General features: G+C 38.0%; 1 protein-coding gene across 2 annotated transcripts in view; it reads left to right on the top strand.

Moving 5' to 3' along the window:
• NUDT14 (nudix hydrolase 14) overlaps window positions 1-23,096 on the top strand; it is a 63,515-nt gene that overhangs the window by 19,842 nt on the left and 20,577 nt on the right. For both annotated transcript variants that reach the window (XM_063290420.1, XM_063290419.1), the window contains exon 2: window positions 9,395-9,438. In XM_063290420.1, coding sequence (XP_063146490.1) covers window positions 9,395-9,438 — 44 coding nt within the window. The remainder of the gene's footprint in view (window positions 1-9,394; window positions 9,439-23,096) is intronic.

Below are 23,096 nucleotides of genomic sequence, written 5' to 3'. Positions count from 1 at the left end.
ATAGGAATGGTGTTTTAATAGCAGGAGTCAAACTCAACTTGAAATATTTTACTTAGTGTAATTGTTTGTTATATTTGGAAACATGAAAAGCTATCATGCTGGCTGGGTTTATATACTGCACTAAACTATGATTGCTTTAATTATGGTTTGCTGAATAAGTCAAAACAGTTGGGATTACCCAACACACTAACCCAAAACAAGCTCTTTTATAGCTATTGCCATAATGTGCCATGCTCTTAATCCATTTAGTTCAGTGCTGTACTGTCTATGCTGAATAATCAAGGTTCTCCAGATAATATTACTTCCCATCTGAAAATTGCTGTAATTGAATCTGGAACCTTTTGCATGAAAAGAATCTGCTGTGCTACTGGATGTACCAACCTTCCTCCAAAAAATTTAAGGAGTTTGTATGTGCACTATCCTATTTTACATGTGGATTAACTTTGTTACTTGCATGAGAAGTCTGTTTAGTAAATTAAGTTGAGAAAAATCAACAACTTGATTTTTCTCAAGGCAGGTATGCTATCTGCAATAGAAATATGAATTTGGATCCACGTCCAGATTATACTAACTGTACTATCTTGACTGTTCACATTAGGGGTGTGGGAAATAACTTTTGAATTGTCAGCAATCTTTTTCTCCCACATCAGGAAGCATTGGAAAGTTGTACTTTTTGTAATGGTGTGCAGAAAACAGCTTTGGTTTTTTACAAAGAAACTTGTATAAGCCCAAACGTGCTGTGTCTGTCTTGTGATGCACAATTTATGTTGACAATTCTGATATTGCAATACCATATGAAGATTTGGCTTTATATAACTCTTTAAATACCTACGTTTTAAGTGGTAGGCAGTGAAGGTGAAACTTTGGAGTTTTTTTCTCTCTCGTTATTTTATTTACATGAAGACTGCTGAAAGAGGAAATGAAAATTCCTCCCAAGCTTCTGTAATTAAAACAATACAAGGGAAAAGCATGCAAAGGGAAATGTGCACAAACAAACTCCATCAAGTTCATATTGACCTAGAGGTACAGAGCGTGCAGGGGCATTGCCATAGTCACTTGTGGTGTTAGCTATTGATGCTACATGGCAGAAATTGGCATTAATAGTGCAGATGGCAAAAGGAAAAAAAGCCCCAATCAAATTAGGAAATCCTAGTTTGTCTTATTTTGCAAACCACATTAGATCTGAAATCAGTTTCCATTAAGCTAAAATGGAAAATGGTTAAACAAAATAATGTTTTAGCCTACAAAACTAGGATAGTGCAAGATTTAAGAAAATACTAAGCATCTCATCCTCCCCTTATGTACATATTCTGTTCCTCAATGTCTTTTTGTTGTTTGTGCTCAGCAATTCAATTATGTAGGAATAATGCAAGATCGTCTAGAGAGGGAGGATATTTTCATAATAAGATATGAAACTGCCTTGCACTGAGTCATATCATTAGTCCATCTGGCTAACAGACTAAAGGCAGCTCCTCAGCATATCAGTTTATTCCCAGCTGTACCACCTGAGATGCAAACTCTGTCCTTACCTAATAGGAAGGTGACACCCCCCCCCCACAAAAAAATAATTGCTGTATATTAGGAATGGGAATTATTTTATATTGCTGGTAAAAATAGGATCCATTTTATTAAAAAAATTAGCATGAGGCTCAAATACTTGTACATTCTTGCTGAAAAGCATAGATGTCTTTGAAAATTAGCTTGAAAATAAGGCCTTGCTTCTTTTTATTTATCCATTCAGTCGTGTCCAGTTCTCGGAGACTGCCTGGACAAGTCCCTGCATGGACAAGTCCCTGCAAGTGTCCTTTTTCTTTTAGATGAAGGTAAACTGCTGATTCTGGTCCTGGGGTGTTGCTCTTCCTGTGTTGGGCCATCCTCCTAGGACACTCATTTGAGGACAATAATGTTCACATTTTGGACAGAGAAGATAGGTGGTTTGAGAGAGGGATTAAATTCCATTTATGCCAAAGTGGAAAATCCTTCCCTCAATAGAGGCGGAGGCCTCAGAAACAACTTGTCCCCCATTTTTCATGCTGCTCTTTCATTAGTCCCCAGGAAGATTAAGACCACTTCACAAGTTTACCAGGAAGGCCACTCTTAACGATCCACTTGGGGATGAACAAGGGATTTAGGAGTAAGACATCCCAAAGACAATCCACACCTCCATGGCACAATTAACAGCCATTCAGGTGTAGGGACAATGCAGCCACCCTGGAAGACATATATGGGGTCCCCTTACCAACCTTTGCACAGACTGAAGAAGCTGCTTGGACAAGCAGTGAAACGTTTCAACCAAAAAGAAAAATCCAGTTGCTGTGACTCAACCTACAGACAATTCCACCTGGATGACTGAGAATCTTCATTGACTTAACCACTACACTAAACTGGCTCTCAAGGCCTTGCTTAGGAACAATCATATGCCTGTAGAATTTAATCCTTTTTGTAACACCTTAATAGGGCTTTTCTCCCTCTTTCCTTACCCAATTCTCTTCTCATTGCCTCATCTCCATTAAATATTCTTTCTTTCTTCTTCCCAATTTTGTGCTTATGCTTTTTACCCCATCACCATCTTGTTTTTTCTTCATTTTTTTTTCTGTCTCTGCTGGAAGAGGTGTGTGTATGTGGTGTATGTGTGTACATGTCTGTGCATAATTCACTGTTGCTGTATGTGAGATAGGTTCACATATATGTGTTACAATTTTTTTCAGTCTATGAATTTGGTGCCTGCCAGTCCACTCCATGTACCTACTGGTTGGTGGTATGCAGGTCACAGTATGTTGGCTTACAAAGTAGTCTATGGATTACAGATCCTGGACTGGTCAAAATTGAATGACTTTACCATTAGCAAGGGATGCTGTGTGTGGCATAGATGTGACTAAGTCTAGTAATTTATTCTCTATAAAAAGCCTCAGTTGACCATAGCCATGATGGGTGGCAGAGGACCATATTTATGGGCCTGCCTGGTAGTGATGATGGCATATGAAATATAAAAGAAGTAAATAGCAGAGGGCGTGAATTGATGCATGAAAGAAAAGTAAATATGTTGTCTGTTTATGAAACCTAGAAGAGGGGGAAGAAGGCAACATGGCTGTGAGTAAAAGCATGCTTCTGCCACTTTTTTATATGGGGATGAAAGTTGATATGTCAGTAGAAATATCAAAGTTTAATGCAGTAGGAATGTGGTGCTTAAAAATGTAAGTGATAAAACAGGAAGTAGGATCAAGAGTGAATTCCAAAACAAATATAAAGAGAGTGAATGAGTCATGAGGAAAGAGAAGACCAAGGAAGTTGTGATTGGGTGGAGTTAATGAGATACTCAAAGAAAAGGATGAGAAATATGAAGAACGAAAGGCAACGAATGAAGTAGCACATAGACGTGGTGAAAGCAAGGATGGTTTGGATAAACAGAAAGGTATGTAATGAATGGTGTTGGTATAAACTAAATTTAAATATATTTCCTTTCATTTATCTCATATCTTAATTTCCTTGGCTTACTATATCTTACTCCTTTTATGTGCTTTGCAGAATGTTCCCAAAAGGGAATGGCATGATAGATGTATATCTATGCTTGATACTTTCAGTGTATTCTTCTTTTGAGAGAGTGATCGTCTTAAATTCAAGAGTATCTTCCTTTTCAATATATATGGTATGGGGAGATGAATCTGAAATCTCCTAAATAGTTACGTATGTATTTTACCTCTGCATTATAGGGTATGTGCCTAAAAAAAAAAGATGGTATTTCTGCAGACAGCATATGTTATAGAGAGGCTTGATGCTGGATTTACATACTAAGGCTAGAAAGAGATTGAGTAGTTGTGATTCACTATGTTGTAGGAACCCAGTCACTGTCTTAGTTTAATATAATTACACAAGCTGCAATTTATAATAAGATGTATTTGTTTGGCCATAGTCTGCTGTGCTGTGCTGTGCTGTGCTGTGCTATACATGGTTTTGTTAATCCATATTAAAGATTTAGTGCCTTGTATGAAGCCAGCAATTTTTGTTTTATGCATAAGTCTGAATGGCATAAAGGGGCAGTTTCTCTCATATGAACTTCTTGTTTTTAATAATCCAATGTGTAGTCAGTCCTTCCTTCCTTCCTTCCTTCCTTCCTTCCTTCCTTCCTTCCTTCCTTCCTTCCTTTCTGAGCAGGGACTCTTCGTTTATGGCGGTTCACTTGCAGAACATCCTACATAAGAACCACCACCACCAGTCTAGGTATATTAAGCTTTTAAATGCAGGTGATCTTATACTTATTCAAACAGACCCATGGAAATAGTTCACTGTTGAAAAGATATTTATTTTGTGGTTTTGGTTAGTTAGCAGGCAATTGATACGCAAGACAGCTAGCTTGTTTATTTTGCTTGTATACAGAGTATAGGTGGCTAGCAATAGAAACATGTAAAAGTACCCCAGAAATCCTGAATACCTATAAAGGTAAAAAAAAATCAAAGAAATTGCTTTTTCACCAACAAATACAAATGCCATGCACCAGCAGTCCCACCTTCAAATCACAGAACTCTCCCCTGTGCAAGACAGAACAGGTAGATCTTCAAAATATTCCTAAAAACTGGAGGAAAGAGGTTGATTGAATTTCTACTGGGAGGGAGACTTCCAGTGGGGATATGGCAGACTGAACAGCTGTTCCCACAGGCTTAGCGAGCAGAGCTGACCACAGCAATTTTTTTCAAGCTCAGGTTTTCCTGAAGCCCAGGAGTGTTCTCCGGATAAAGGAAAACACCTGGAATCACCCCATCTGTCCTCTGGATGGCTGGTTGTAGCCAGAAGATCGCAAACAGCATTTCGCATTCAACTGGTAAGAGCTAGCAGGGAGGCGGGGATGTCATCATTTTCCAAACCATGCTGTAGCCTTAAAGGGACATTAAGACCAGCCACCCCATTTCTAAATCACCAAATTTATATTTATTTGTATGTATGTATGTATGTATGTATGTATGTATGCGTACCCTAAGAGAGGCTTTCTACAGCGAGGAGAAGCAGGCTCTCTTGGTGCTTATCGTTATTTTTGGGATTCCCTTTTTTAAAAAAACTTTTTTAAGTTTGGGACTTTGTTTTCCTTCCAAATATAAAGGAGGATTGAGAGTAAACAATTGTCTTCCCATTATTATTTTTGTATTAAATTTGAAGATATTAGCATTTTCCTATACATTGACTTGGCTGATTTGAACTTCCAGCTTTCTGTTTCTACTTTCCATTAGGAACTGTCTGCTTATCTCACTTTCGCTTGTGTAAACACATTCTGGAACTTTTCTATATCTTCGACTTTCACTGGTTAAGCTCCTAGGGGGTGCCATAATATACTGCGTGAGACATGGAAGCTTTTAAACAGATTTTTTCTGACTTCCACCAAGATTTTAAACAGATTCTTTCTGACTCCTCTCAAACTTTTACGCAAGATGTTCGGGACATCATGGAAAATATGAGGTCTAAAATGTGTCATCTGGTTGGGGATGTAGTGGATGAAACTGAGGAATTCAATAGTGATAGAAATGTTTCTTCTAAGAGTGAGATCAAAATTTCTATTGAGATGCTGGATGAAGATCAGATAGTGGAGTTGGAGAAATTTAAAGGAGAGAGAGATCTGCAAGCAATAAGTGAAATTGACTTTCTAGTGGAACGCCATGAAAAAAGAAGGGGCATTATGTATGGGAGAGAAGTTGAAATTTTTGAGGGGGGCAGTTGGGCTGTTCAATTTTTTTTAAGAAAAAAGCTCTGTGCACATTGTGGGGGTATGTAAATGCTCTGGTTTATTTTGAAGTGGGATAAGGGTTGAAGAATATTTACCTGGATTGCTTTTAGGGTTTGGCTGATGTTATTCATTTTTAAGGATTTGGATTAAGATTATTAGGGTATAAAAATGTTTATGGTTTTGGGTTTATTAAGATTAAGATTATTAAAATTGTTGTACTATTAAATATAATGGCAGACAATTTTTGTGCTTTTTAGCTTGATTTTTATTATAGTAGACAGAAATGTATAGAATAGTAGTAGGGAGGGAATAATTAAATGTTATCTTTTGGGGGGGAGTTGTTTAGGAGGTTTATATGAATTTTTTTTCTTTATTTTAATATAAGGGGAGGGAGTAACTGTACTTAGTGATTTTTATAATGTGCCAGAGTGGAATGATTTATAGAAATAATGTGGTTTTGGTTTAATATAGAGTAAGAGATTGATTATGGAAAACGTTGATATCTCCTTGCTGTTAAAAGTCGGAAGTCACATGTTTTTGTAATTTTGAAAAAAAAAAAAAATTATCTTGTGTTTTCACACCTTTTTAGTTTTTCTTCTCTTTTTTCGTAGTTTTTTCTTTTTTTGTAGTTTTCATCTTTGTCTTGAAACCTAATAAAATTCTTATAAAAAAAAAAGAATTTCTACTGGGAGGGAATTCCAAAGCATGGGAGTGACTACTGAGAACACAAACTTAGATGTCCCGCTCAGGAATGCATGGATCTGTTTAGTTGACTGAATAGTTAAAAATACAAATACATAAATGTATTTCTCTCTGAGAACTCTCTCTCTTTTACTTGACAAATGCCAAAATTCAAGCAGTTTCTAATAGGGGGACTTTTTGTGTAGAGCTAGTATTACAGGGTTAATGGTATTTGCTTTTGCTACTAGCTTTCTCCTATATAAATGAGATACTAGAAAAACATTCGTCCGTCTTCTTCCTTTTGACGAGAATAGCAACAGGAGCAGTAGCTGAGCCCTCACCTTACTACTGTGAATGTCTGCATGATAAACATTTTGATGGTTATTGATTGATTTGGGGCAGTGCTTGGTGACTAAGAGAAGCTTTGAAAGGCCAAGTTGATTCCCTATTTTCTGATCTCTTCATTATTTTATAAACATATGAGTTTGTTGAATAGAAGAAAGATAAATCATTTACATTTTATGTATTGCCTGATAAAATCACCATAAGCACGTTAGATTTAATGTGCTGTAAAGTACAGAGAGCCATATAACCATTGGTAACTGTTTGCTTGCTATTAATAATTAGCAGCCTTCACACTGGACTGTCAGCAAGAAGTCAGGTATTTGGCACAATAGAAACTTAGCTGCATATAGCTGACTCTGAATTGCATTATGCTCGGACAATAGTAGCAAAGATAAAAAGAATATTTTTCATTCTAATACACAACAGAATAAAGTAAAATAGGGAAAGCTATAATTGGAAAACATTACACTGATTAATTGGTTTTTTTAAAGGAACTACTTTTATTCTTCCACAACTGTGTGCTAGCTATAAACATTTCCTGAAATATGTATAGTTATAGGTAACTTTCTAATTTGGAGATCATCTGTACCCCTTTCAGCCAAGTTTCAGGTCTGGATATGAGACTGAGATAGGATTGATCATGCTCGTGGATAATCTACGGGATGGGCATTATGCCTCTATCCTTGCTCTTCTTAACCTGTTGGTGGCTTTCAGTATGGTTGATCATGGTATCGTTTGGGACCAGCTCAAGAAGTTGGAAGTGGGGGAAGCAGAGTAATACAGTGGCACTCCTCCTTCCAGGGTCAGTTCCAGTGGTGTTGATGGGGGCAAAGTTCTAGCCCAAGGCTTCCTTTTTTATGGAGTTTCTTAGCGTTCAGTGCTCTCCCCACTCCTTTTTCACATCTACATGAAGCCGCTGGGCGAGGTCATCCTCAGTATGCTGATTATACTAGTTATAGATCTCTGCCCAAATCAAGTGATGCTATTGAGGTCATTTCTTGGAGTCTGGAGGCACTAGGGGTCTGCGTGGGGAGGAATAGATTTCAACTCTACACTAGCACAAGTGGCTCTGGATTTTAGGGCCTCCCAATTCTGGTGATTTGCCATATTTAATTTGGGATGGCACTATGCCAAGCAGTATCAATGTACAATTTGGGAGTTCTCCCAGACTCATAGCTCCTTTTTGAGGAACAGGTGACAATCATAGCCAGGAGAGCTTTTGCACGGTTACAACTTGTGTGCCAAGTGCTTGCTTTCCTGGATTGTAAAGTATTGCTCACAATCACTCATGCTTTGGTTACCTCCTGATTAGATTACTGCAACGTGCCATAAATGGGACTGCCTTTGAAGAGCATCTGGAAGCTTCAGCTGGTTCAGAATGCTGTGGAGCAGGCAGTTATAGGTGCACCTCAGTATGCCCATATTATGGGCTAACAAACAATGTTAGAGGAATGTTGATGATAACCAAGTTAGTTTTTCTATAATATTAACTTCAGGATTGGTGCTCTTGAATGCCTGCCTGTAGTTGGTAATAACTTGGATAAGAGAAAATATATTTAAATCATGAGAAGAGGTGCTTATATGTCACAGTTTCAAGGAAGGGACTTACCTTGTTCTGAATAGGATTATATTCCACTGAAGAAGTATTTGGTTTAGATATAATCTATACTATGTATAATCTGTCTCTGATTTCCAGACTGAGGCAACAGCTAGGAGTGTCTTTTACAATGTCAGTTGATGGGTTCCATCTTGGAAGAAAATGACCTAAAAACAGTGGTGCACATGCTGAAAACTTCTAGGCTTAACTACTGTAATGCACTGTATAAAAGGCTGTTTTTCCATCTAGTCCAGAAACTTAAGCTGGTACTGAATCTTGATACCAGATTTATCTCTGGAAGGACTATTTCATATCTTTATTTATGGTTTACATTGGCTGTCTGTTTGTTTCCAAGGGTTTGGTTGGAAAGGGTTGGTTTCTACCTTTAAGCTATTCTGTACCAATATATTACTTTCTTGGGTGTAATTGTTTTCTTGGTTTTAAGGAAAAGGAACTAACAATTCAAGCCTATCAACAGTGTTAAGATGAACTGCCAGAGATCCAATCTGCCCACTGCCATGGAAAAAGTTATAAACTATCTTAGCCAATGTGAATGCTTTGGTTATTAGAAGGCCAGAGTCAGTTGTACATCAAAGCATTAGTCCTATGCAGATCTCCTTGGAAAGACTTTAAGCAGTCACCTGGTATAATAGCAAATGCTACCATATATAGACTTAGCTCAGTGGCAGTACATAGCTGGCCATGGCCATAGCTGGCTAAACTAGAGGAAGGTTGAATATGTTATAGGAGCCATCAGGAAGTCTCAGGACTGTACTCTAGATTGGGAAATTGAAAAAAAAAATCAAAACAATGGCAAACCACTTCCATATTACTGCCAATAGATGTGCCTGTGAAACTGCCATATTACTGCCATAGATGTGCCCATGAAACTTAGCTTTTTTCACATCAGCTAGTCAGTGTATATGTAACTTTTCCATCAGATGTAGGAAATACAGAGAGGCTTTCAAAATAACTGTGGCATTTATAACTAAAAACATGTGCTGAAAGTAACATTGAACATTAATATAACATATTAATTACTTGTTATGGCTTTTTTTCAGAATGGCATTTCAAAACTTTGGGATTTCATGAGGACACATGACAGGTAAATTTCAAAGAATGCAACTGGTGGGCGACATGTTATTACTTGTTTTTTTAAAAAAATAGTTCATTCTCTTAATCTGTTTCACCTAATATTTAGCATTTTGAGAGTTCATGTATATTTGCATAAAATCATTTTGCCAACTCTGTAAAGTAAGCCTATATTACTATATGCATAAGAAAGGATTATGCAAAAGTAAGAGCAGATTATGGATCTGCTCCTACTTGCGGGTATCATCTCTGAGAGTGTGATTTCATGGCCTTTTGTACCTGGCAGGTATATTGTGGGATGCTACAAGGCACTATTTTATCCCCAGTGTTATTTACATCTACTGTATATAAAATCATTGGGGAAGATCCTCAGGGACTTTAGAGTTAAGTGTCACCAGTGTGCAGATGCATTCAGCAGTACTTTTCCATATCATTTAAATCAAAATAGGCATTTCTTGGATCAGTGTCTGAATATTGTGCAGTGACATGCTGAATAAGGGTCATAAACTGAGACTGAATCATGAGAAGCAGAGCTCATATGTGGAGTTATCTAAATGGGCTGTACTTCCTCAGTGACCTTCATGAGTAGTCCCTACAGCAGTGTTTCTCAACCTTGGCAACTTTCAGATGTGTGGACTTCAGCTCCCAGAATTCCCAGCCAGCACTGCCCTACAGTATTACCAGCTTCAGCTGGATTACTCTGCTTTTTCTGGATGAGGACAACCTAACTAGAGTGGTTCATGTACTGATAACCTCAAATTTAGAGAACTGTAATACTACCTGTGAGGGACTACCTTTGTGCTTGTGTTTGAAGCTGCAGCTGGTGCAAAATTATTACTATGTTTATTTTAAATGTATGCTAACTAATATAACAACAGGGAGTTGGCCATGTCATGATGCTATTGCTTTAGACCGGATGGAGTGATTAAATAATGCCATCTATTGAGTCCTCAGAAGCTCACCTTCTCTGTAGCAGCACCTGCCCTCTGGAATGAGGTTTCCCCCTGAGATCCAGGTCGCTCCTGCCCGACAGGTGTTTCAGAGGCCTTGAAGACCTGGCTTTTCTCCCAGGCCTTGGGCTAAGATGCATGTAGCCCCTAAAATATGCTGCTGATCTTTTAAGTTGCAAATGCAAAGACAAGTACTGTGCATTTAAATGCATGTTTTGTTCATTTATAGAGGTTGGGGCACTAGTACGTTTTTACCGATTTACTGTATGTTGATCGGTATTTATGTTATGGACCTTTTAGTCTACAGGCATTGTCATTTTACAGGGTTTTTTTTTTGGTAGAATGCTGTTTTAATAGCTATTTTTATGTCTATACTTTGCCTAGTTATGCACATATGATAAATGCATTTACTGCTGGTATTACAGTATATTGCTATTATTATTTTATTTAGTTTTTGTAATGTTAACATTGTTATTGATACAAGAGTTAAGAAGCAGGGTTTTTGTTTTTGCAAAAACGTAAGTAGGCATACAAATCTAGCAAAGAACCTTCTTTTCAGCTTGTTCCTATAAGGCAGACAGATTGCAAAACAACTTGTTGCTTGAATATGATAGGGTGGTAGTACATACTGACTGCTACCTGGCAAATAATCTACAAAAAACGGAGATATTTTAAAAAAGAAAAAAAATCAAAAACATTTTTAAATCCCTATTGGAAACAACAGAAGCAATGTTTTTTTAATCATTCACTTGACCATGGGGCTGGGGGAAAAAAAGTGAGCAAAAGATTTGTCCCAAGCTCCCAATGTTTTCGATGCCTGATGTATTCAGAACATTTCCAATTTTCTGCTGTCGGAACACAGAACACTTGAGCCATTCAAATTTTATTCTGTTGGAATGCAGCCACTTTGGAATGTTCTGGCAGAATGTTTTGAGTAGGGCTGTTTTATTCTGGGCTAAAAACAGAATAATACTCCTTAGTGTATGCACAGCAAAAGCTAGATTCAAACTTGAATAGTAGTTTAGCCTTTGGCACTTAATTCATTTGCTTAATTTGTCTGTCCGGCCATTCAGAAAAATACAAATGACAAATCTGGGTAGCAGCCTAGTTACTCCCTACTAACCCAGCTTGTCAAAGGCATTATGTCAAGTTAAATGTAATTGGCTCTTAATTATGCTACTCTCATTGCCTCCAAGGGAAGAGAATTCTAAAGCAAGGAAAGCCACTTCAAAAACATCTCTTGCAGAAGAGAAGGACATTCTCTAGAGGTTATCTCTGGAGAATTATACAAATCAGTGAGTTGCTGAAAATGCAGTACCTCACTATGCCTTGCTATTTTGGGATATAACCATTCTGTAAATTGTTTCTTCAGAAAATAACATTCTTTCTGTATTGTTGTAATGTTTTATAAGCTTGTTTGTGTGTTGGTTTTGGGACAGTCCTAATTTTAAAAAGTCCTTTCCAGAGAACATTTTTAAGACAGATGAGAACATGATTGCATAAGATGCACATGTCATGCCAGTCATCTCTGGTCACATAACATTTGTTGCCTTTACATGTCCAGCAGCTGTCATCCTGTAACTTTTTTAGTGACTACATACAGAGCACAGTGTTCAATGAACCAATTTACTCCATGCTGCAAAATTCCTATTATTCTAGGAATAGGAAATGCTTCTTTATCTCCCGTGCCTACCCCAAATATATCATCAGCAATTGTTCCTGCTAGATTATAATTTTATTTCAAGGCAAAACCTGATAGAATATTTCCTGCATTGAAAGCCTCCTATATTATTTTCTTTCATCATATTGGAATTTTTCTCTCCCTCAGATGTTCAGCTAATTGGGCTCATCCATCTTAGCCTTAAAATTCAAGGCTAAGAAATTAGACTTAAGCCCAGAATCACCCAATTATACATCAACAAACTCTTGATACCATGTGAGCTCAACTCTCCCCAGTCTCATTCCAGGAATCTCTCTTTGTCTTACTAGCATTTGGTTAATGTTGTATTATATGATAAAGGCTATATGGTTAGAAGGCTTGCTTCATCCATGCAGGTCATCTCTTAAAGCATGTGCTGCCCTTTCCTCTGCCACCATGGTATTGTGATGCCCAGTCAATTTCTCTGTGCTTGCTACAGCAGAACACTCATTTTGAGAGAGGCTGTCCCAAATTCATGATTAAAGATTCAGCATATCCTTTGTTTCCAGGTACAGCCTATGTTCAGCATGGTATTGTACCACATGCATCGGGTTGGGGAAGAAGCGTCTTTGAATGCTTCAGTATGTGGCATAACAGAACCTCCATTAAAGTAAATGCTCCATTAAAAGAAGGCATGACTAGTATTGAAGCAGCTTGGCAGGGAAAGGGAGGATTGTTCCAGCATATAGGGCAGCTGTCCTATGTTCTGAACAACCATGACTCAGATCTCTTCACAAGCAAAAGCTTCAACACTGTTGGCAACTCTGGTTCATTCAAAGGATACTAATGATGGATTGGGTCTTCGGTTATGTCAGCTGTGGCCAGTAATTTATTAGATTTTTGTGCTTGTAGCATTTGCACTATATGTTTGCGGTGTGCATTATTTACTCCTTCCATATTATTTATTCTACCATCACTCTGTCAACATTACAGATAGTTTGTTGAAATGGAATTTTTTAGTGGCTGTTTCTGTTTTCGTGGTCTCAGTTGTGACGTAGTGTGCATTAAGCTCTCAGTACATGTTAAAATAAAGTTTCCTTTTTTAGTAATGATACATTAAGATACATTAAGTATTTTGAATGAACTCATAACATTCTAAATTTGAATAACCACTAAGATAACAACATTGAAATTATATTTACTGTGAACTTCAGATCCATATAGATTGTACAAGCTACTAAACACTTTTGAGAATAAGGCACATGGTACAAAGTAGATATATTTTGCATAAATATAATCAGAAACATGATCATTTGAGCCTGGTTATTTGTGCCTCAAATGAGAACTCTGGATTGATTTATAAAACCTTGTCTTGTTCCTTTTCCAACCTGGACCCAGTCTATTTTGCCATGTTCTGTGTGGAATATGGCTTTCTGTCCCATGTTTAGATTTCACATGAGGATGATGAGATGTTCTGGGATTCCCATTCTACTAAGGACATTCCACAGCTTGACATAGTTGATACAATCAAAGGCCTTTGTATAATCAATGAAGCACATACTTCTTTTGGATATTCTTTGGGTTTTTTCAATTATCCAGTATGCATCAGCAGTAATGCTTCTTGTTTCTCAGCTTTTTCAAAAACCAGCTTGAAAATCTGGAATTTCCCTTTCTATGGTAGGGCTCTAATCTGTGTTGGATTATCCTAAGCATTATTTTGCTAGCATATGAAATTGAAGATATTGAATGGTGATTTACACAGACTCTATTAAGTCTCCTTTTTTTTGTACTGACAGCAGACTGACCTCTTCCAATCTGTTGGCGACTGTGTCATTCTTCAGGTTTGCTGGAATTGTTTGATTACAACCTTTACTGATTCTTCTTCTGTAGCTTGCCATATTTCTGTAAATAATTATTCCTGCAATTACTGATTTGGTAATGATTGGAATCCTGATCTAACTTCATGTTCTAGTATGAGAAGTTCTTGTAAATAGGGACTAAGGTATCTTGGAAGTTGATATCTCTACTGTACAGCATAGCAGTATGCTCTTTCCATCTCTGTTTGGTCTTCTTTGAATCAGTTCCTATCTGTGCCTTGGAATTCTTTAGCAAAGCTATTTGCGATTGGAACCTCCTTCTGAGATCAGAGATCTTGGGAAAGACTTTCTCAGTTTTTCCATGTCTGTTTGCATCTTCAGTGTCTTTACAGAAGTTATAATACTGCTTCTTGTCTCGTCTCACAGCCTTCTGAAATAGTGTATTCAAGGTTCCTTCCTGAGATCTTTGTCTTTCTTGGCTTTGGTGTCTATTCTCCTCTTGGCAATTTTCACCATCTGTTCTGCCATCCAGTTTGCTTTCTTCTGTTTCTTGGCCTTGGGCAGCTGTTTTCACATTCATCTTTAACAGTTTTTAATTTCATTCCACAGTTCCTCTAGTTGCTATCAGTGATGTTCAGAATGTCGTAGCAATTCCCAATGTTCTCCTTGAAAATGGTGGCGATATGCTCAAGGTGATATTGTAGAAACTTGTTGGCTTTCTTCTTTTTGATGAGTCAGTTTTAGTCTCAAATCCATCAATAAACATTTTTAAAGATTTTCAAACATTAATGAGACATTATTGAAAATTCTAATTCTTTAGTCTGTGATTGATATATTGAAGTATTATCCACTTTAAGAATGTTCTTTAACTTTTGGTAAAGATATATTGTGGGTTTAACTTCCATCATGGATTCTATCAGATAAGAAAGCACCTCAAGTACTTTGAAGCAACCAAGGCATCTGGCTCCTATTGGGTCGTCAGAGCATTCTTAAATTGAAAATACTGCAAGTATTGTGAACTAGGAAGACCAAATTCAGTTTGAAGCTGAGAAAAATCCTTAAAGTAAACATTACAGGTAGCCCTCAGTTAACAACCACCATTCAAAGTTCTAGTTGTCCCAGTACCCCCACAATCACATTATCGTGATTAGCACTTGGCAGCTGGCTTGCACTTGCAGTACAACAGATGCAGCATTCTGTGGTCACATGATTACCATTTGTGACCTTCCCTGCCAGCTCCCCACAAGCAAAGTCAATGGGGAAGCTGCCAGGGAAAATTGCAGGTCACTCCTGCTCCCATCACTTTACTGAACGCCCTCCCACACTCCGTAGCACACCCTCCCCCGCCCAACCATGCTCATGCCAAGCTGCAGCAGCCACATGTGTACTCTCCTGCCCTCTGGAGCACCCACCCTGCGCCCAGGTGTGCTCGCACCACAGCGGCCATTTACCCATCCGCTGGCCTGCTTGTGAGCCACCCAAGACTCGTGACTTCCTGCAGGCTTCCCCATTGACTTGGCTTGTTGGAAGCAGGCAGGAAGTGGTGAGAAGGTCCTCCTTAACGACCCGCAATCCTCAATGACGGCAACAGGGACTGCCAGGATTGCCATTGCTAAGCAATGCAGTCACATGACATCACATTTTACGACTGCATCGCTTAGCAATGGAAATTTTGGTCCCAATTACTGTCATTAAATGAGGACTATTATTTATTTATTTATTTTCTATCCTGCCTTTATTATTTTTATAAATAACTCAAGGCAGCGAACATACCTAATACTCCTTCCTCCTCCTATTTCCCACAACAAGAACCTTGTGAGGTGAGTTGGACTGAGCCCAACTGACTGGCCCAAGGTCATCCAGCCGGCTTTCATGCCTAAAGCAGGACTAGAACTCACTGTCTCGGGGTTTCTAGCCCATTACCTTAACCACTAGACCAAACTGGCTGTCTATCTTTACTATCTTTATGTCATAATTTATGTCATAATTGATTTAAAGTCACTATCCCAGCTTCCAACCATCGTTTCCTATAAAACATTTTACCATCTATTTTTAATCTAGAATTCTTCCAAAGAATTAAATATTCATGAGTCTTAATCTCAAAATCTAATCTATGCTCTAGTAAAGCCCAAAGATTTGTTGCAGAATACACTCCTGGAAATAAAACATTTTTCTACTGTACATTGATCCAAGAACTTGCCATGATTGTAATGATAATAAATAATAACACTCCAACACATAGAATATGATATTCTACTAAATTTTCATTTTGTATACTTACGGCTGATAAAATATAAGCCCAATTATAGTTCTGCAAGTCCAGTAAATTAAAACCATCATCATCAAGTAGCAATCTCAGTTTAGCTAATGAAAGCCTTGATGGTCTATTTTCACAAATGCATTTCTTAAATAACTTATCAGTCGTCAGATTGAGCTTTCCCTTGTTTGTGCCTCATACATTCAATATCCCCACTGTACTTCTCTCGTTGCAGCTTTGAATGTTCTTTGCCTGCATGGCAAAATGAGCAACTAGATGTCCTGAAGTTTTTAAATCTAGTCACATCATATACACTATTAATACTCTGAAAGATCCTCAGCTTTTCCACAGTAGTATTATCTGATTAGTAGTATTGAGTATTATCTGATGTGAGGGCACTATATCATCAATTACCTTTTATTGGCTGTATTGGTATATTATATTATATGCAGTAGGTAAAGTTGGTTTATTATTATATATAAAATTCCCTTCTCACCCCTATGGGTGGTATGTGTCTTCCTCAACCTCGAGTCCTCTACCAGAGGCCTGGGAGTTTGAAGGTTCTGCGCAGTATCTTAGCTGTTCCTAGCACTGCACTCTTTTGGACAGAGAGCTCTGATGTTGTTCCTGAGCCACTCTCCCAGCTTAGGAGTCACAGCCCCGAGTGCTTCTACCACCACTGAGACCACTTTGGCCTTCACTTTCCACATCCTCTCTAGTTCTTCCTTCAGGCCCTGGTACTTCTCCAGCTTCTCATACACCTTCTTCCTGATGTTGCTATTACTTGGCATCGCTACATCAATCACCATCGCTGTCTTCTGGTCCTTGCCTACTGCAACGATGTCTGCTTGATTGACCAGTACCTGCCTATCCATCTGGATCTGGAAGTACCACAGGATCACAGTCCTGTCATTCTCCACAACTTTCTATGGAATCTCCCATCTGGACTTGGGAGGGTCTAGGCCATACACTGTGCAGAAGTTCCTATACACAATGCCAGCTACTTGGTTGTGCCGTTCAATGTATGCTGTTCCTGCCTGCATGTTACACCCTGCCACTATGTGTTGAACTGTCTCTGAGGCCTCTCTGCACAGTCTGTACCTTGGGTCCTCTCTAGTGTGGTAGATCCCTGCTTATATAGATCTGGTGCTTAGTGCCTGTTCTTGTGCTGCTATGATCAGTGCCTCAGTGCTGTCTTTTAGTCCAGCCCTTTCCAGCCACTGGTAGGATTTTCCAAGGTCAGCCACCTCAGCTATCTGTCGATGGTACATTCCACACAGGGTCTTGTCGATACAGATACAGATACAGATACAGATGTAATATAGGAATGTTTACCATTGCCTTCTGCTGCACAGTATGAAATGATGCCTTTGCTGTGATCATCCGCTTCCAGCATGTTCCTATATTGTTGTTGCACAATATAGGTACCTGCTTGTTTTAGCTGGGCAGCTGGGGATTACCTTCACACTTTGAATGACCCTTCTGACAGTATTTACTTTTGGCACATACTAACATTCTTCAGTCATCCCTCCCCAGAATGTACACAGAACCTGCCACAATAAGGCAAGATAGAAAGATTTGGGGCAATAAGGCTTTATAGATAATCCTATAAAGCACTTTGAATCTGGCCCTACAGTCTTCTGGCAGTGCAGTGTTTGTAAAATAGGTGTAATTCTTCAATGGCAGGATTTACCTGCCTGCTGTTAGGCCACTATTCTGTACCAGTTGCAGTTTCTAAATAGTTTTCAAAGGCAGCCCACATAGAGCATGTTGCAGTAGTCCATGGTATTAAAGGTATGAATCTCTGTCACCAATGCCTCCTGTCCAGTTACAAATCTGTAACTGATGCACTAGCCAAAGCTTGGCATAGCCCCCCTTAGCTACTATTGCACTCTATTCAAGCAGGAGCTGATAATCCAAGAGGACCCCCAAGTCACAGACCCACTGCTTCAGCGGAAGCATAATTCCATCCAGACCCAAAACTGAAACTAGCGTTTCAGAGAGGCCAAGATGTCTCTGGACAAACAACAGCTCTATCTTGCAAAAGTTTAAGTCTTCCATTATTTCTTCTCATTCAGTCCCTGATAGCATCCAGATACCAACTCAGTAGCATCTACATGTGGCCCAGGAAGGCAATATACAGTTAAGTATTTTAAGTATATTGATTATACTTCACCCCTAATTGACAGATTCTCTCAGCAGTTTCATATAGATATTAAGTAACTGTAGGTAAAAGTATAGAGCTCTATGATACCCCACATTGGAGCAAACATGTGCTTAATCATTCTTTTCCCTTGACTACTGACTGGAACTGCCCACTCAGCAGTAGTGGGACAATCATAACACGGTACCTCCAACCCAACTCTCACAAGCAGTCAAGAAAGATATCATGGCCAATGGTGTTGAATGTCACTGAGAAATCTAATTGGATCAGGAGGGATGCAGTCCCCTCTAGTTCCTGATGAAAGTTTTCCACCAGAGTAACCAAAGCTTTCTGTCTCATATCTGGGCTCAAATCTTGATCAAAAAGAAAGTAAGATAATCCATTTTCTCTAGGATTCTGTGTACTGATTCCCCACCATCCTTCAAAAACCTTCCCCCAAACAGGGAGGTTGGAGACCAAATGGAAGTTGTCCAATATGGCTGAATTCAGAGATGACCTCTTCTAGAAAGGATTCATATATCTCTTGGTCACTTACTTCAACAGAAAGCAAGATCCCCCCGTAGTTTCTTTTAACAAGATATATTGAAAGAGGATAGAGAAAATATTATAAAAATCTCAATGGCAGGATTCAGTTTATCTCCTGTTAAGGTGGAGACTGTTCCAGTCTTTTATTCACAGCTTACTATACAGTCCTTTTAACTGATAGGTGAGAAATATCCAGATGGTCAATATATGAATCTCTCTCAGACTCTGAACATACAATTATAGTACATCACCAACTCCTTATGGTTGCTGGCATCTCACCTTCTTTCAAAGAGGCATTAACTCTTGAATCCAGCCAATTGGGATGGGCATGGATACAGTCCACAGGTGACAAACGTCATACTGATAGAAAATCCTGTTCACTTCCTCAGGTACCAAAAGCTCAAAAGAATTCTAGCGTTCACTACAAGGCATTGCCCTATTCACTTCATCTAGCTCTGTACAACTGGTTTATACTCTGAGTGAATACAAGTGATTATATCCCAAAACAAACCCACAAAACTGTGGTCTGCAGGGATCTTGACTTTCTCTAAAAGTGTCCAGGTCACCCTGAACAGGAAATCTGCAAATGCAATAGAAGCAAAGATGTATGCAAGCTTTGCCCTCATATAGGCCTGAACTTGAGCATGGACCAACATTCAGCAGTTTATCCACAAGACAGCTCAATCATTCAACAATACACAAAGTACACTTCTACAGACCTTCATGAATACTACATTTGTACCAACCCATCATGTTCTCCTGTGCTGAAAATTCCTGCCACAGAGCCCTCTTCCTTCAGTGTACCACTTTCTACTTTGGTATCCTGTATATTTCTTCTAGATACATCTTTAATTTTTAATTCAGGTTCTGGTGCTATTCCATTTTTAATACATAGTTTTAAAATCTCATTTTGTAGGAATCCATCTGCAGTATTAAACTCCAAATCTGGTGTTGCGGTAGCTTCACCATCTTAAGGAGGCCTAGTTCATACATTAACTATCTTTTTATTGACCTTGTTGCTTTTAAAAAATACTGAATGCCTTCTTGTGGCAAAATGCAAAATGCATGGCATTAATTCTTTGCATGTTTAACTCAATATGGGGAAGATCATGCAACCTAGGTTACATATTTTGCATCAGACATTAGAGAATGCAAATGGGTAAAGAAACACATATTCCTTTTTATCCATCGTGAAAAGGAATTTTGCAGCATAAATATATTAATCAAGCTAGTTAAATTAGTGGATCTTTGATTAGGGTTAGCTTTAGGGTCATGTTTTATGGTTAGGTTCATGTTACCCAGGGACTGCTCACAAGAGAAAATTTAAGAATTAGAAAATTGTACTGGCATAAAGGTGAAGGTAAAATTACGGGGTTTTTTTAGATATGTGGTTAAATTTGGTTTGAAGATTAGTTTTAGGGTGATTTTTCATGATGAGTGATGTTCTTAGCTTTCAGTTAAGTATTCATTACTCATCAGAATAACTTTAAAGTAAAAAAATGTGTATTGGCATAATATTAAATATAGGATTAGAGTTAGGCTTCTTTTGGGCTTATGGTTAGACTTAGTTTGAGGGTTAATTTTAAAAAATGTTTTACAGCCTTTGGTTTATGTTACATGGGGATTGCTTTCCAGAGTAACTTTAGAATAAAAATGAATTAGTATAAGGATGAGGATAGGCTTTCTTTTAAGGCAGAATATCTGTACTCTGTATATTTTATTTTAAATCAATCATTCCAGCTCTCCTATTTTGGCTCAGAGACTACTAGCATCAAGACAGGAACCTCTATGTATGGTGTCCAGTTTTAAATGTTTTGGAAAGTATATTTGTCTCTATGCTCCTTGGCTGTTTTCGATTCATTGTCAGTATTATGATCTTGGACTTTAATCTGTTTTCAAGTATATTGCTGGATCACACTCCAAATGATGTTCTAGTATGATAGAACACTGATTTTTGCATGAATAGTTCTATAATTTGGGGGAAAAGCTGATTTGGATATTAATGGGATTTTAATACAAGGTTGCTTTTTAATATATGTTATATTTCTTTGTTCTGAACAGAAATTAGAGTTGAAATCATGATATTTTAGAATATGTTTATTTAGAAAAAAACGAATTCACCTTAATTGTATCCTTCTATATTATTATATTTGCTTTTCATATGTTTATTTAAACTAACAGCTTGCTTCACTAAGAAGTGATACTATATTACAAATTGTGTGTGTGTGTGTTTTAAATTATGAAGCGCATTGCTCCATACTGCCTCAAGAATTGCTTACTTCAAATAGGCATATAAGAATTCTTCCATAGTTTATCTCTGAATGAGCCAACAGTCATAATCTGATGCATCCCAGCTCAGTAGAAATTGAGAAGGAAGGAAGCAGGATTTTTATTTAGTTGTTTAACTGGGTAAGCCAGATAATGAATAGAGATCTTCTGCAATGAAAAGATGTTCTGTGGTCCCCTTTCATTGTGTATTCAATGTACAATGTAAAAGATCGAAGGTCTGCTGATTGGAAAGACCTTCTTTGCCTGACATCTTGAACACCTTCTGTAGTTCCAGTCAGAGTAGACAACACAGGACCACATAAATATAGTAAATAATTTGATCTAGTATAAGAAAGATCAGAACTTCTTAAATTTTAATTGTACACAAAATACATGTGGTAATTTAATGCAGCGTCTACGAGGAAAGTTGGCCGGATAGCCAATTTCCTATTCTTGTTGATGATTGTTTACAATCCTATTTTATCCATTGATACATGTGTGCTGATGTTGGAAAACGTATTTAAATTTTCTTCATTCTTTTATATACTTATTAAATAAAAACACTGCAAGCAGCATAAACTATTGTAATAATATGTAGTTGTAGTTTATATTTCAAAGATACAGTGGGTGTTTATGCAATAGTTAATACCATTTCTTACTCTATTATGAGCTGGATTACAAAAACAGCAGGGCTTACTGCTCATAGTATTTCAAAGAACAGGGTCTTGAGTTAAAAACAGGATTTTTAAAAAGACATCTTGTATATTTGGAGTCTTAACTGACCCTAAAGGAGTATAAATACTCAAAAATTTTCCTTCAACCCATGTTCATATGTATCCTCCTACAGAAAAGACATTGTTTTATCATGCTTCAGCAAAGGCACACATACACATGAACAGACACATACAGTACATACCCCAAAGAGGTTTTTGAAGTACATTTAGGCTCCAGTTCAAATGAACAGAGAAGCAAGAAAATGTGGTATGTTCAAGGTATTGGTAGTTTAAATGAAAAATACTGATGACGAGGTTGTGAACAAAAGATAATCATCAGAGTTGTTGAATTTACATTAAATCAAAATCATTATCAAATATAACTCACAGGAAATTGTTGCGTAACAACACTGTAACTTTCTTTGATGCAGTATCATATTATTAATCACACACACACCCCAATTAAAATAAAATTAAAATATCTCTGTATTTTTATTGCCAAGTTTTAAATACTGAACTGTGCTTTTGAATCTTCTTTTATTGTGAGCAGTGCAAAGAAGCAGATTTAAGATCACTGTACTTCCCTCTTTTTTGTTTATTTATTTTTGTCAAATTTATAGAGCCACCCATCTCACACAAAGTGACTCTGGGTGGTGTACAGTAAAATCTCCTATTAAAACATACTCCCAAAATAATTAAAAACAATTAAAACAACGAATATAGATAAAAACAAGACCACAAGCAGGAGAATATTACACATAATACAGCCAACACATGGCTGGGGATCCCTATTACGAGGGGATCCCCAGGCTTGCTGAAAAAAACACGTTTTAAGGGCTTTCTGGAAGGCCATGAGTGTTGGGAGAGGTGATGTTCTAGAAGGCAGGTACCATGGCAGAAAAGGCTGACCTCCTAGGTCCCATCAGATGGAACTCTTTTGCAGACGGGACCCACAGCATGTGTCTCCTGCCAGACCTGATGGGATGGGTAGATGTAATGGGGAAGAGGCGGTCCCTCAGACAACCTGGCACCATGCCATGTAGGGATTTAAAGGTCAAAATCAGCACCTTGAATTGGACCTGGAAGCAGACTGGTAACCAATGCAGCCCACAAAGCAGAGGTGTAATGTGTGTCCTCTTAGGGGCACACATAACTAACTGCCCATGTCGCCACATTTTGCACCAGCTGAAGCTACTGGATATTCTTCAAGGGCAGCTCCATGAACAGCACATTACAGTAGTCCATGCAGAAGGAAGGGCATGAGTAACTGTGAGCAGAGTTTCCCCCTTTTTTTCCTTTTCTTTTTTCTTTTCTAAATAAAGTGGATTTATTAGTAAT

The sequence above is a fragment of the Candoia aspera genome, chromosome 1 (assembly GCF_035149785.1).
Source record: "Candoia aspera isolate rCanAsp1 chromosome 1, rCanAsp1.hap2, whole genome shotgun sequence".
Classification (NCBI taxonomy): domain Eukaryota; kingdom Metazoa; phylum Chordata; class Lepidosauria; order Squamata; family Boidae; genus Candoia; species Candoia aspera.
Note: the sequence above shows the minus strand (reverse complement) of the source record. Positions and strands in the feature narration are given on the sequence as shown.